Consider the following 13,352-nt stretch of genomic DNA (forward strand, 5'->3'; position numbering starts at 1 on the left):
ATTGATACAGGCTAAGCACCAAATTTATCAAGTCTGACACCCATAGGTAGGAAAGAATGTAGATCCATATACACACAGCATATTGCACAGTAATTAATGTGCTAATAGAGACGTGCGTTGGCTTTCAGAGAGGATAAATCTCTTGTGGGACGTGTGTGTATGGCGTGCAATGCTAATAAGACAGTTCTTACTCAGCAAAGTGACTCATGGCTGGTATAAATATAGTCAGGTTTGGAGTCTCTTGTGTGCCAGGGGAGACTGTATTCTAAAAGTTGGTGTGGTTTTGGAGACAGAAAAGTACTTGGCAAACTTTTCCCTTGCTAGAAGATGGTATTAGTATTTTGCTCTGTTGTGCTGAAAAGCTGCCAGTAGCATCTGAGCCAGTACTTGGTCACAGCAGTTGGCAGAGATGTCAGTGGTACTGGCCATGTGTTGGGGATGAGAGGGCCAGACCTCAGCCAGGGAGGTGTCTGTAAGCAGCTTCGCGGAGGGCTCTCCAACCTTGAGCTGTGTGTTTGTGACCACAGGCAGGGAGTGCCAGCAGGTGAAGGAAATGATTGCACAGGAGCCCTCTGCTTAAGAATCCAGGAAAGGCACTGAGGCCAGGAAGGCTGCTGGTGTCCTCCCACCTCCAAAGCGCTTGTCCGGTCCTTGCTGGGCACAGCTGTTGTCCTGCCTTGGACTACTGTGGGGCTGCCTCTGTAACCTAGGTCCAAGCCCCCTCATCCTAGCCCAGCCTACTCGTAGTTAGTTATTTCACACCATTTAGAAGTGCTACTTGTTGCCAAGGCTTTTTACCCCTCTTTTCCTCCTTACTTGCCAGCGACAGCCACACGCTGCTCACAAAGGAGACTGGCATGATTAAAAGGCCTCTGTTACTAAGGTAGCTATGGCAACAGCCTCCTTGGAGGTCTTTGTTGCCTGTTAAAACTTTGATCTCTAAGAAAGGCTGCTGCTGTTTCTCCCTCCAATTGAAGAGAAGGATAGGAAGAAAGGATAAAGTTTACTCTGAGCAGAAGGAGTGTGGAGAAACTCACTGCAGAGCCTTGGTCTCCCAATAAATCTCCCAGCAGCTTCTGTGGAGAAGTATCTGATTTACAAGGGCCACACTTCCTCTCCTGTGCTTTCCAGCCTCCCCTCAGAGCAGTGTCTCGTGCCAGGGGCATTTTGACACAGCACAACTTGGCAAATTTTTCTGCTACTGAGGAAGAAATAGTTCCTTCTGTAGCTCCTGTCTCCTGTGGTCCCACTGCTGCAGGTAGACAGGGGGCTGAGGAGGCAGCCCTCAAGAAGGAAACCACTTCAACAGTTACTCCCATTTTTAACCTGTGTTTATCACACTTATGCAATTGCCAGTATTTACCATGTTTCTGTATTTACCCACCTGCCATGTTCCTGGCTGCACTTGCTCCTGCTTTATTCACAGCACCATTTCTTTTCAACTTTACCACTTACCCTAATTATTTTTGTCTCTTCTCTGCAGACTCTCTGCTAATTGTCTGCTTGACTCCAGGTCCTCCCTGATGTGCTACTGTTGGCTCTCTTGCTCTGTCACCTGCCTGCCTCCAGCGTATTAACTCCTGTCCTTGCTTACCTTTTCTGTATCTTTGCATGTTCTGGAGCTGCTCTGCACCTCCTCAGAGCTTTTCCTCTCCCTTTCCTTCTCCCACCTTCTTCCACTGTGTCTACCAGTGCAGTCTGGGGTCTCACAGGCTCCCTCACACTGGCCAGGGCTTGGGATGTGCAAGATGCCCAGTGAGAGGCCACTGTGGACAGGTAAAAGCCCACAGCAGCTTGGTAAAAATAGAGATGGGAGTGTGTCCCAGAAGTGCACTGGAATGAGGACATGTTCCTATCTCCAGCAGAGCTCTCCAGAACCCTGTTAAATGGGGCCATCTATTCCTTCTGTCCCTCAGGAGTGTCTGCTGGGGTTCAGTGGTGAAAGCTGCACAGAGGACGTGTAGCCCTTGTAGGTGCAGTCACAGAGCTGTGACTCAGCAGCTGTGCCTAGCCATGTCTTGGAGTGCCTGCAGCCCTTTTCCTCAGGCGGGCAGAGATGGTGTAGCCAGATGGTCTTTCAGCAGGACACTTTATTAAAGTGGTTTGGCCTCGCCAATTGCAATCTAGGCCCCCAGCCCTCTGTGAGAGAAGTGAGGGAGCTTGATGCCCATGGAAGGAGCAGTGTGGGCATAGAGAGTCAGGAGGGTATAGGCCACAGGTGCTGTGGTCTCCTCCTGGCTGACGTTTAAGCCTGGCTTCAAATGGAGACCCTGCCTTCTGCTACAACTTTGGGCACTGTGCTACCCACCTCGGTGTTATCTCAGTGGTGTCCTCTTGGGCTCCCCTCTGCCTGGGCCAGGCTACCCCCTCCCCGGGCCAGGCTACCCCCTCCCCAGGCCAGGCTTGCACCAGGCAGGCAGGCGAGAGCCGGTGGTGGCCCTTGTGTCCCCTTCCTGTACCCACCCTGCCCTGTTCCCGCACAGCTTGGCTGCCTGGCTGGTGGGCTGGGAGCCTTTGCTCCACTTTCTGCTGGCCAAGCAGAAGGGAAGTTGCCTTCAGTGAGAGGCGGTGGTAGGGAGCCTCGTGTTGCCATGGCAACGGCAGGGCCGCCATTGCAGCACCGGCTGAGGGCTTGCTCGTGTTGTGGGAAAGGGTTATCAGCGAATTAATTAGTCCCAGGATGGGGACAGCTGTGGTGCACTGAAAGCTGCTGGGGGCAGCGCAGGCCAGAGGTGGGCTTTGTGCTTGCTGGCGCTCTTCTGGGCTGGTCCAGGCAGCAGAGTTCAGGCTGAGCTGGGGATGGGGTTAACTGCTGCCATGGGCCCTCCTGGCCTTTGTGCATCCCCTTAGCATTGGTGCTGGTGCCCCTGGGGCTGTGCAAGCTGGGCTGGTATGGGTGGGGCCCCTGCATCTTAGCAGAATTGAGTGAGGCTGCAGAAGCTGGGAAATTCTTGGCTGCTGATAGGCAGTGCAGGGGAACTGCTTTGATGACTTTGTAATGAGTTACCAAGTTCTCAATCACTGTTATTTTTGAGAGATTCTTTTTCCCCCTTGAACATATGGTTCCTTGTGGGAATCAGGAGGCACCATAAGACCCAGCACTAGCAGAGACTTGATGCTCTTTGAGTAGGTTAAATATAAAGCAGGTGCTTTATTTGGACATCTGAGGTGGGTCTTCTTCTCTTTGTAGGTGTCACTCCTTTACTTCTGCTACTACAAATCTCAGCCCTAAACTACCTATATACCTCCTGCTATTTGTTTTCTGTTCTCAGACTATGGCTGCACATGAGTTTGTGTGAAGATACCATGTGGGAGGCAGGCTGTGTGCCTGCATCTGCCCATATATTCTGTGTGCGTGTGGTTCACGTGTGATGTTTTACACAGACACACATACGTGCACACAGAGGCCTATGCAAGAACTGGGTATTTTGTGTGTGTGCTGGGAAAACAAGGGATATATTTAATATGCACATGGGATGTGATGTAAATCTAGCATACTGTGACACAAGGCATACATGTCTGTAAATAGCTGAGGGGTGGGTGTCAAGTGGAGGGGGCCAATCTCTTTTCAGTGGTGTGCAGTAATAAGACAAGGACCAATGGATACAAACTTGAACAGAGAAGGTTTCATCTCAACGTGAGGAGAAACTTCTTTACAGTGAGGGTGATGGAGCCCTGGAACAGGCTGCCCAGGGAGGTTGTGGAGTCTCCTTCTCTGGAGACTTTCAAAACCTTCCTGGATGAATTCCTGTACAGACTACCCTGGGTGATCCTGCTTTTGGCAGGGGTTTGGACTCAAATGATCTCTGAAGGTCCCTTCTGACCTCTAACATGTGATTCGGCACATGTGCTTGGAGCCCACTTGTGGCACCCAGGACTTAAGCCACCCATGATGTGTATGTACCTATATTATGTCATCAGAAGGCAAGAATGAGGACTTTTCTCATAAAGGAGTTTGGGCAATTGATGCTTCCAGAAAATGGACAGCAAATAATGTCACGAACCTCTATGCATATGTAGATGAAAACGTTGTAGTGGACTGATGGCAAGTGTCCTCCTTCAAAGTAGTAAATTATCTGAAGGATCAGCATTGTATCTGTTGCTAAGTCTTCAGGAGCTCCTCATCATAATGGCTATACTGTGAGTACTAGACAGCTTTGATGAGTTGCAACTGGTTGCAAAACACTGCCAGCATTCAGAGTATGTTAATAAACCAGGAATCTGCATGGATTTTTGATCTCTACAGAACCTCTGCTGAAGGACTGAGAAAAACTGACAGTGGGACTTTGATGGTAACACTTCAAGGACAGATTAGAGGCCAAGGAACTGGGATCCAGTTCAACATTGTGTCTGAGTGCTGCTTAGTGTAGGACCTGCAGGGCGTGTGGTTAAAGGTAGCTTTCTACCACTTTTGCACTGGTTTACCCATAGCTGTTTCTGTTATGTACACCATGTCTGTCTCTCTTCTGAGTGCAGCTCTCCTACCTTGTGCATGTCTTTCAAAAACCTGGCATGGTCCTGGTGCTGCTTAAAGAGTAGAGAGCAACAGCTGCACAGAGGGCTGCTCTGTCGATGCATGGATGTGTGTAAATTACAGCTGAGCACTGTGCACGGTGTTTGCTGTGTATTAGAAACATCCCAGACACTGAGTGCCAGCACAAGGAGGCACCAAGCTGCCTTTGGCCCTGGATTTTGTTGGTATTCAGTTATAAATTAGAAGCTCACTTGCCACACTCCACCCCCACCCCCCCCCACCACCCCCCCCCGCCCCTTGCAAAGTGATTCCACGCATTTCTACAGAAATGCTTCCCTTTGCTTGAGAGTTGGGTCTCTATTACACAGTCTCACCAAGCTGCTTGTGCAGCTTAAAGTAAGTAGCACTTAGTGACTTCAGGCGTCCTTTTCCTGGAGCTGCCTCTGCAGATGCAGAGCCCCCACGCAGAGAGCACCACCTGCAGGTGTCAGTTGCATGTGGCCGACTTGTCGAGGGCCTTTGGTTAAAGGTGTTTCACATCCACAGGAACTACATGAGTACTTTCAAGGAAATCCTTCCCTTCAGGGGCTGTCATGCATTTCCAGGAGGTTTTTGCATGTGTAGAGTGTAACTCCAGAAAGATGTTACCGTGTAACCATGCTAAGGGGACCTCCCTCTTCTTGTTATTCTGTGTCTAGATCGGAGAAGCTCTGTTCCACATGCTTTCCCCCCAGCTCTGCTGACAGAGATAAAATACAAGGACACAAATGGCAGAAGTATCAGGAGCAAACACCAAGCATCGAGCAGGATGGCATCTATGGTTGATAGGAGTTCACTTAACAGAGTGCCAGTGGGCTGATGAGAAAGGGGACTGGAGGCTAAGGCCGGGGCTGGGGAGTGTGTTTTTCTTGCAGTAACCTCTCTCCTTGTTCTCCTCCTTCTGTCTTTTCTAGGCAGGACAGGGCTGCTTGCTGATCTCTTGCCCAGTTTTGCTGTGGAGATTATGCCAGGTATTCAGTCATTTCACCCTTCAATCACCCAGTCCTCTGCCATCATGTCTGTCTATCCTTCTGCAGCATCTGTGTGTGGTGTACGTTTCACTCTTACGTGTGTTTTATCAGGGGATGAAAAAGAGACAAACCTACTGCTCACTGGGAAAGCGTGTTGGGTAGTGATCTGAGAGAGCTGATCCTGGGTCTTGGGGGCAGAATGGTCATGCTGGCAGCCAACATACAGAGATGGTTGATGCCATGCCAGGATCAGTGTGAAAGCAGAAATGCCAGTGCTGTTCAGGGGAGGGTTTATATCAAGCTCTTTTTGCTCTCCCTTTGCTAGCACAAAGGTAACACTGCTCCAGCCTGTGAGACCTCAGCAGCCTCTTGTGACCGTATGGCTTTGTGTCAGCTACTCTTGTCAGAGAGTAGCTCCCACTCCCCAGACCCTATCTTGTGGGGTACCATTATAGCTATCACCACAGATGGTGGCACAGGAGGTGCTAGAAATAGAGCACTGATTAGCAACCCATCAGTGGCACAGCACCTCTAGTGCTACATGGCCAAGGCGTTATCTAGGTAACAGCAGGTGGTTGGACCAGGCATGGAAACTCTGTGCCCATGATAAATCCCTTGATAACCGAACGAATGAGAGCCCCCAGTTCTGGCCCTCCTTGCAGAAGAAACAGAGACTGTGCAACAGATTGTCCTTGAAAGGGAAAATCTGTGAGAACATTTAGCCCTTGAGTCATCTGATCATCCCCTGACGGTGCCCAAGGAATGTTTCTTTCATGTGTTTGTGAAAAAATGCAACTCCACATAAATGTGTGAAGCTATTTGCAAGTCTGTCCCAGAGATGCAAATGGAGAGAAGGCAGACACTCCCCCACCTTCAGTATAACCCAAAGCTCCCTGGAATTTCAGCATGGAAGTAGAAGGATTGGTGTTTTCAGCAGACTGAAGTTGATTTTCCGTTGCCTAACACTGTTTTTGCCCCACTATTTACAGCTTAATTGAATGAGTATAAAATTCTTGTGTGTTAGCCAGGTAGGTCTCCGTGGTACCCTCACTGCATGGATATAAATAAGAAAGTCTAAAAGGCAGCAGCAAAACACATTTCAGCTGTTTGCATTGCCTGTTACCTGAACAGACCAAAGCAGATGCTCCTGCAAGCACTAAACAGTAGCTTCCAGACAGCAAAGACACAGCATTTCAGTGTGGTACTCATTGGAATTCTAGGGCTACACTTCTCTATCTAGTGCAAGTCCCATCCCAGCTTTGGGCATAAAGGCAGGGGCCAGCAGGCTCTTTTGCTGTTCTCTTCACCTCATCAGAGAAGCAAATGGTATAACTTCTTGTGGAGTAAAATCCTCCCTGATTCATAGGTCCCCATGCTGGGACACCGATTTCCAACATCCAGTTCTGGCGCTGAGTGATTATCTTGCAGTGTGCACTGTACATAGTGACCTGACCTTTTGTACTCCTAGGAAGTTTGCAGAGAGACCACAGATACACTTAGAATGGACTTGCTGTTTGATCCCTCCCCCCCACACTTTTTATCCTCTATGGAGTGGTTGTGAACTCTTCACTAGAGGAGATCTGACATCAGAGCTTTATTGCATCGCTGTGGCTGGCCACTTCTGTCACGCAATACTATTTCACCACCTTCTTGGTATCAGCAATGGTCATAGCGAACAAGATGAGAACCTTACAAAAGCAAAAGCTGTTGCCCTGCTGGGATTGGCAGAGATTAGGAAGCACAGGACTGGAAAGGATTGTCTGGCTCATCATCTTGCTTGCTATTCTAAATGCCATGCAATTTCATCCTTTCCATAAGCTTAACAAGCTTAAGAGTAGCCTGGTTTTGGCTTTTCTCTCTCCTGTTGGACCACTTTCTTTGATGTGCTGCTTCTAGCTTCCATCTACATTACTTGTAGCCTCTTTATGCACTTTTATGTAAGACCTTTAACCACAATAGCTGCTTTTCCTCCTAGCATACAGGCAGCAGCTATGTCTGCTCTCAGACTTCTTTTAACAGACAAATGCCACAAGCTTCAGTTCTCTCGCTGCAAGGCAGGCCATGGAAACCCTTCATCCCCTCAAATCTCTGCTTCACATCAGCTTCAACCTGAATTAACCTTTCCTTGTACAAAGATGACCAGAGCTGTGCAACACATCAGTTACTTCTGATGAAGTTAACATGGAGGCCTTGTGTGATGGCTACTGGATATTCCTCCTCTTTTGGACACAGCGTTACGTTTGCCATTTCTGTGGCTGTATTGTGTACATGGTTACAGCTGTCCTGTGATGGACTAGCATACTGGATCATTGCTCTTAGTTTTCAGTTCCTTTCAACTAATGAAGCCCTGATCAGAACAGAAGTTAGACTAGACTAGACTAGAATTAACCAGGTTGGAAAAGACCTTCAAGATCATCAAGATCAACCTATCACCCAACACCGTCTAATCAGCTAAACCATGGCACCAAGCACCTCATCCAGTCTCTTCCTAAACACCTCCAGTGATGGTGACTCTGCCACCTCCCTGGGCAGCACATCCCAATGGCCAATCTCTCTTGCTGGGAAAAATTTCTTCCTAACATCCAGCTTAAACTTCCCCTGGCACAGCTTGAGAGTGTGTCCTCTTGTTCTGGTGCTGGTTGCCTGGGAGAAGAGACCAACCCCCACCTGGCTACAACCTCCCTTCAGAGAGTTATAGAAAGCAATAAGGTCTCCCCTGAGCCTCCTCTTCTCCAGGCTAAGCAACCCCAGCTCCCTCAGCCTCTCCTCACAGGGCTGTGCTCCAAACCCCTTCCCAGCTTTGTTGCCCTTCTCTGGACACCTTCCAGCAACTCAACATCTTTCCTAAACTGAGGGGCCCAGAACTAGACACAGTTGTTCTCAATCTTTGAATGAGTGGCCTTGAAAGTGTTGCTGCATACCTTGAAATTCAGTACTTTGCTGTGTTTTGTTTTGTACTGGAGGCACGAGGATGACTGAACCATTCTGTAACATATCCCAGTCTTCATGTTTAGTGACAATGCTTCCCTACCCCTTGCCCTTAAGAAACATTAACACATTTATACTTTCTGTGTCAAGGGCATTCATGAAAATACTCAATAATACAGCTCCTAGAAGTGGAGCCTGAGGAGCTGTATCATAGAATCATAGAATGGTCCAGGCTGGAGGGGACCTCCAAAGGTCATCTGGTCTGACCTCCCCACAGTCAGCAGGGACATCTCCAACTAGATCAGGCTGCCCAGGGCCTTGTCCAGCCTCACCTTGAATATTTGCGGGGAAGGGGCCTCAACTACCTCCCTGGGCAACCTGTTCCAGTGTTCCACCACTTTCATAGTAAATAGCTTATTCCTAACATCCAATCTAAATCTGCTCTTCTTCATCTTAAAGCCATTGCTCCTCATCCTGTCACTGCAGGCCTTTATAAACAGATTCTCCCCATCCTTCTTGTAGGCCCCCTTCAGGTACTGGAAGGCTGCTATTAGGTCTCCCCAGACCCTTCTCTTCTCCAGGCTGAACAACCCCAGCTCCCTCAGCCTGTCCTTGTAGCAGAGGTGTTCCAGTTCCCTGATCATTCTCATGGCCCTTCTCTGGACCCTCTACATCAGGTCAATGTCCTTCCTCTATTAAGGGCTCCAGAGCTGGGCACAGTTGTCCAGGTGAGGTCTTGCCAGAGCAAAGTGGCAGAATCACCTCCCTGGATCTGCTGGGAGCGCATCTTTTGATGCAGCCCAGGCTGTGAGTTGCCTTCTGGGCTGCAAGCTCACACTGCCTGCTCCTGTCCAGCTTCTCATCCATCAGCTCCCCCAAGTCCTTTTCCACAGGGCTGCTCTCTATCACCTGGTCCCCCAGTCTATATTGATAGTGAGGATTGTTCCTGCCCAGGTATCAAGTAATCTCCTCTCAGCTCTTTCTTTTCCATTCAGGAATGTTTCCCTCCAGCCACTTCCTTATTCATTTAGCTGAATTTTTGTCAGCCTATAGCACAAAAAAAAAAAGAAAAAAAAATTCTACAAGGAGCAAAATTATCTTCAAATTTAAATGAATTTGATCTGGTTTTGCCAAAAAAAGAAATAAAATATTCCCAAAGTAGAAAACATTTCACTTGGCGCTTCAGAAAGGAAGTGTGGTGGTTTGTAAATGCCAGATCTCTCCCCACTGACATTTTGTAAAGGAAATTTGAAGTTCTGACTTAAAAATGGCATTAAAAAAATAAAAAGGGGGGGAATTGTTTGTAAAAGAGTTAAAAGGAGACTCCAACAGAGCAAACAATTTCACTTTGGTTCAAACAGAAAGCTGTGGACTAATGAGAATTGAGACTTCTTGGGTTTGCATTTTAAGGACTGGGGAAAAAAAATCCTTCTGTTTTGATTGTTCCAAGTGGAACATTTCTCTTTGACTTTTCAGCTGAGTGATGCATAGGAGAGGTGCACCATTGTTCCAGTGTGAATCTGTACTCACATTGCAATCCTTGTATTGGTACTTTTCCATCCTAAATGTTAGCATGTTAGCCTACAAGGAGACCCCTTAGCACTGGAGTTCTGTTCAGAAGCAGTGGTCTGCTGCTTTATCTCTCTGAGATTGGAGTAAACCCTACCCCACTGCAAAGCAGCCCCATCACCTCTTCTTGTGCCTTCTGACCATCTTTCCAAGGTTGTTGGGTGCACCTGGGTACACCTGGAGCCTTCACCCACCAGGCATGTGATTCCTGGCTAGGTTGGTGCATCTCTCTGGCATGAAGCCAACTCCAGGATTCCTGCATTGGACACCAGTTACTTTTTGTAACGTGGTGGGTTGAAGTTTCCCCCCCCCAGCATTAACTTTTGCCAGACCAACTCAGTTAGAAGCAAATGGAGTTGTATTTACAAGCCAAAACTGCACTCTACAATGGAATGCAATGGATATGCACAAAATAGACAGGAGTTACAATATTGTACAGGTATTTACAATTAATAAACAGCACAAGGACCCCCATGGCCAAGGACCAGGGGAAGCTACCAGCTTCTCCCTCCCTTACCTCCCTTACCCCTCTGTATAAAAGGGACAAGAGAGAGGAGCAGAGAAGTTAGACTTAACCAAAGCCAGCTGATAAGCAGGTTATCTCTCCTGAGCAAAGTAAAACAGCCAGAGATCAGAAGTGAAGAGAAAAGGGCAGAATTGTTATGGTACAGCTCCTCCTATTCCAGATACTTACCCAATGAATTTGTTGAGTAATCTTTTGTTTTCCTTTCTACACCCAATAGTGGTTGATTTATATTTTTCTACTTTTCTGCTCAAAATCTGTAACTGAATTGTAAAGGCATAGCCTGAAACCACCACAATCCAGGGTCTTGAAATTTCTTGGTCCAGATGTGTTCACTGACCATTCCCTTCCTGCAGAAAATCCCCTTGCTGCAGCAGGTGCAGCCCTGTGAACACAATCTCCCCTACAAAGGGTGGCCGGATGCTGAGCTGGGAGCTGCCCCGACACAGGCTGGGCCCCTGCTCCCACCCACTGTGGCTGCTGCTGCTGCAAAGTTGGAGAAACTTTACCACTCCCTTTCCCACTCAAACTCCATCCCACTTTGTGTGGGCCAGCTCTTTGTGCCTTCACTTGTAGGATGTTTTTCAGCCACTCCCTTTCGGGGCCTGAGAGACGTCATGTGAGGCTTCACGGGAGGGGGTGGGGGTTGGGGTGGGGGTGGGAAGTGGTTGTTAGGTTTGCTGGCTGGCTGCAGCGCCTGAATAGGATGCTGGCTTGGCACATTCAAGAGAATAATTGCCTGCGTGGGCCTCGCTGGGAAGGGGCAGGCCTGGCACATTTACGAGGCTATTTATAGCCTGCTTTTCACCATCGTTTGTCCCATTGAAACTGGAATGTAGGGAGGGAACAAACACACAAGCAGGGCAAGAACATGGCCAGGAAGAATGAGTCTTTCATGAGATCCAAGTGCTAATGGAGCACGTCCTGCGGTGTTTATACAGGTCTGCTGTGGGCTGAAGGTCCAGAGCTCCTGCCTTTGTGCTGCTCACCTCCTGAACAGCCAGCGACATTCCAGGAAGGGACCGCATCTTTGTAGCTCCATTTCTCACTGTCATGTGCCATTTCTGCCTCAACACAGAGGAGGATCTAGTCCTAGATCTGCAGAGAGTTTATAGCTATTATTCACCTACTTATTTTGCCCCTATTCTCTGCCCTGGGAGGATGTAGCTAAGGTTTCCTTCCACAGCGATGGCAATGGTGCAAGTATCTCCTTTTCTTCCCTTGTTTTCCAGAGTGGGTCTTTGTGGGCCTGGTGATCCTGGGAGCGTTCCTGTTCTTCCTCCTGGTGGGGATCTGCTGGTGCCAGTGCTGCCCACACAGCTGCTGCTGTTATGTCCGCTGTCCCTGCTGTCCTGAGTCGTGCTGCTGTCCCCGGGCATGTGAGTGACCCTGTCCAAGCCTGGTGCAAATCTTCTCATGCACTTCTGCTCCCTGGTGAAACAGGAGGAGAAATTGCTAATACTGCTTCCTTTGCCCTGAGCACTTTGCTTCACTTAAGAACTAATTCTTTGGGGGTAAAGCATCTGACCTATTGCTTAATGGTTGAGTGCTCAAAGTTAATTACAAATGTGATTTCCCGAGCCCTCCCTGCCTTGGCAGCTGTGCCTCCTACTACAAAGTGTCATGCTTCCCTTCCAAAGTCATCATGTCAGTGAATGTTGTGGGTCAGAGCTAGAGCATCCCGGGGGGTTTCTTCCCAGCAACACAAAGCAGCTGTCCTCTACAACACTGCAAAATCCTTGCAACCCAGCAAGGTTCCTGGTCAGGCTCAGGCAGATCTGTCAAGCTTCATGAGTGTCAGTGCTGATACTTGAGTCATCAGTGGTTTTTAAAGCTGAACTGCCACTAGTTCTTGGCAGTGGTAAAGCCAGGTATAATGTGCTGAATGTCCTTCTGTTGCTGGGCATCTCGCAGTGCTCGTCTGGCTGCTGTGTGCTTTTTTAAACTCCCCTCCACTGGTACTCAGAGAAATTCAGACTTGCCCTTGTCATTTATTTGCCCAGTTGTCTCCTGTTGAGTTGTCACCAGTGTTGGTGATGTGCAGGTTTCAGCCATGTGGGTCTGTGGGAGGTTGGTGTGATGCTGACTGCTGTCCTTTTCTCTTTTTTCAGTGTATATAGCAGGCAAAGCAGCAAAGGCTGGGTACCCTCCTGCAGTCTCTTCCATGCCAGGCGCATACTACATCCCCAGCGTTCCTGTGACTGGTGTCCCGTCTCCTGCCGTGCTGATGGATAAGTCGCACCCACCTCCCTTAGCCCCAAGTGAAGCCAGTGGAGGAAGCCAAAATGGTAATTTGCAATGGCAAACACAACATTCAGACCTCTTACTGGAAGCAGGGCTGGGAAAGGGAGGAATGATTGTCATTGGTAGAGCGCTGTGAATGGAAGACACACAGAGAAACTGTGACGCTGCTTGACCTTTGATAGGAGTTTTTGTCGCAGCATGTTTTCCTGTCCCCGTGGCATTTTGGGCACGGGGACATGCTCCTTCAGTGTTTCAGCCCAAGAACATTTGGGGCTGGATCATCTTCCCTACCTTACAGAAGTCAGTAGTCACTTTTTTTGTTCAGCCTTTGCATTTCTGCAATGTGAGCGATAAAAGGTTTCTGACTTGAAAGCAGTTGTGGGTCAATGTCAGACACGTTGACTCTGTTGGCAAGGGTCACTTCTCGCTTCAGGAAGCTGCCATCCAGGAAAAAGAGGGTAGCTATTCAGCCACATGCTAGCATTTCAGTATCAGTGTGGCTGTCTGAAATCAAACATGCTGCAGCAGAAGTGACTCTCACCAATGTAGAGTCACCACAGTGGCACAGCCGCATTGATCCAGCCACGTCTGAGTTCAAAGCACC

The 13,352-nt window shown here is 48.6% G+C and overlaps 1 protein-coding gene across 5 annotated transcripts in view; it reads left to right on the top strand.

Moving 5' to 3' along the window:
* The window catches only part of ILDR2 (immunoglobulin like domain containing receptor 2), a 50,458-nt gene that overhangs the window by 19,047 nt on the left and 18,059 nt on the right, over positions 1 to 13,352 (top strand). For 3 of the 5 annotated variants that reach the window (XM_068144686.1, XM_068144682.1, XM_068144683.1), the window contains exons 4-6: positions 5,428 to 5,484; positions 11,737 to 11,883; positions 12,616 to 12,792. In XM_068144686.1, the coding sequence (XP_068000787.1) occupies positions 5,428 to 5,484; positions 11,737 to 11,883; positions 12,616 to 12,792 (381 nt within the window). The remainder of the gene's footprint in view (positions 1 to 5,427; positions 5,485 to 11,736; positions 11,884 to 12,615; positions 12,793 to 13,352) is intronic. The other 2 variants (XM_068144684.1, XM_068144685.1) reach the window with 1 other exon arrangement.

This window comes from Melanerpes formicivorus, unplaced genomic scaffold, assembly GCF_026170545.1.
Source record: "Melanerpes formicivorus ecotype bairdi unplaced genomic scaffold, bMelFor1.0.p_v2 SCAF_11, whole genome shotgun sequence".
Lineage (NCBI taxonomy): Eukaryota > Metazoa > Chordata > Aves > Piciformes > Picidae > Melanerpes > Melanerpes formicivorus.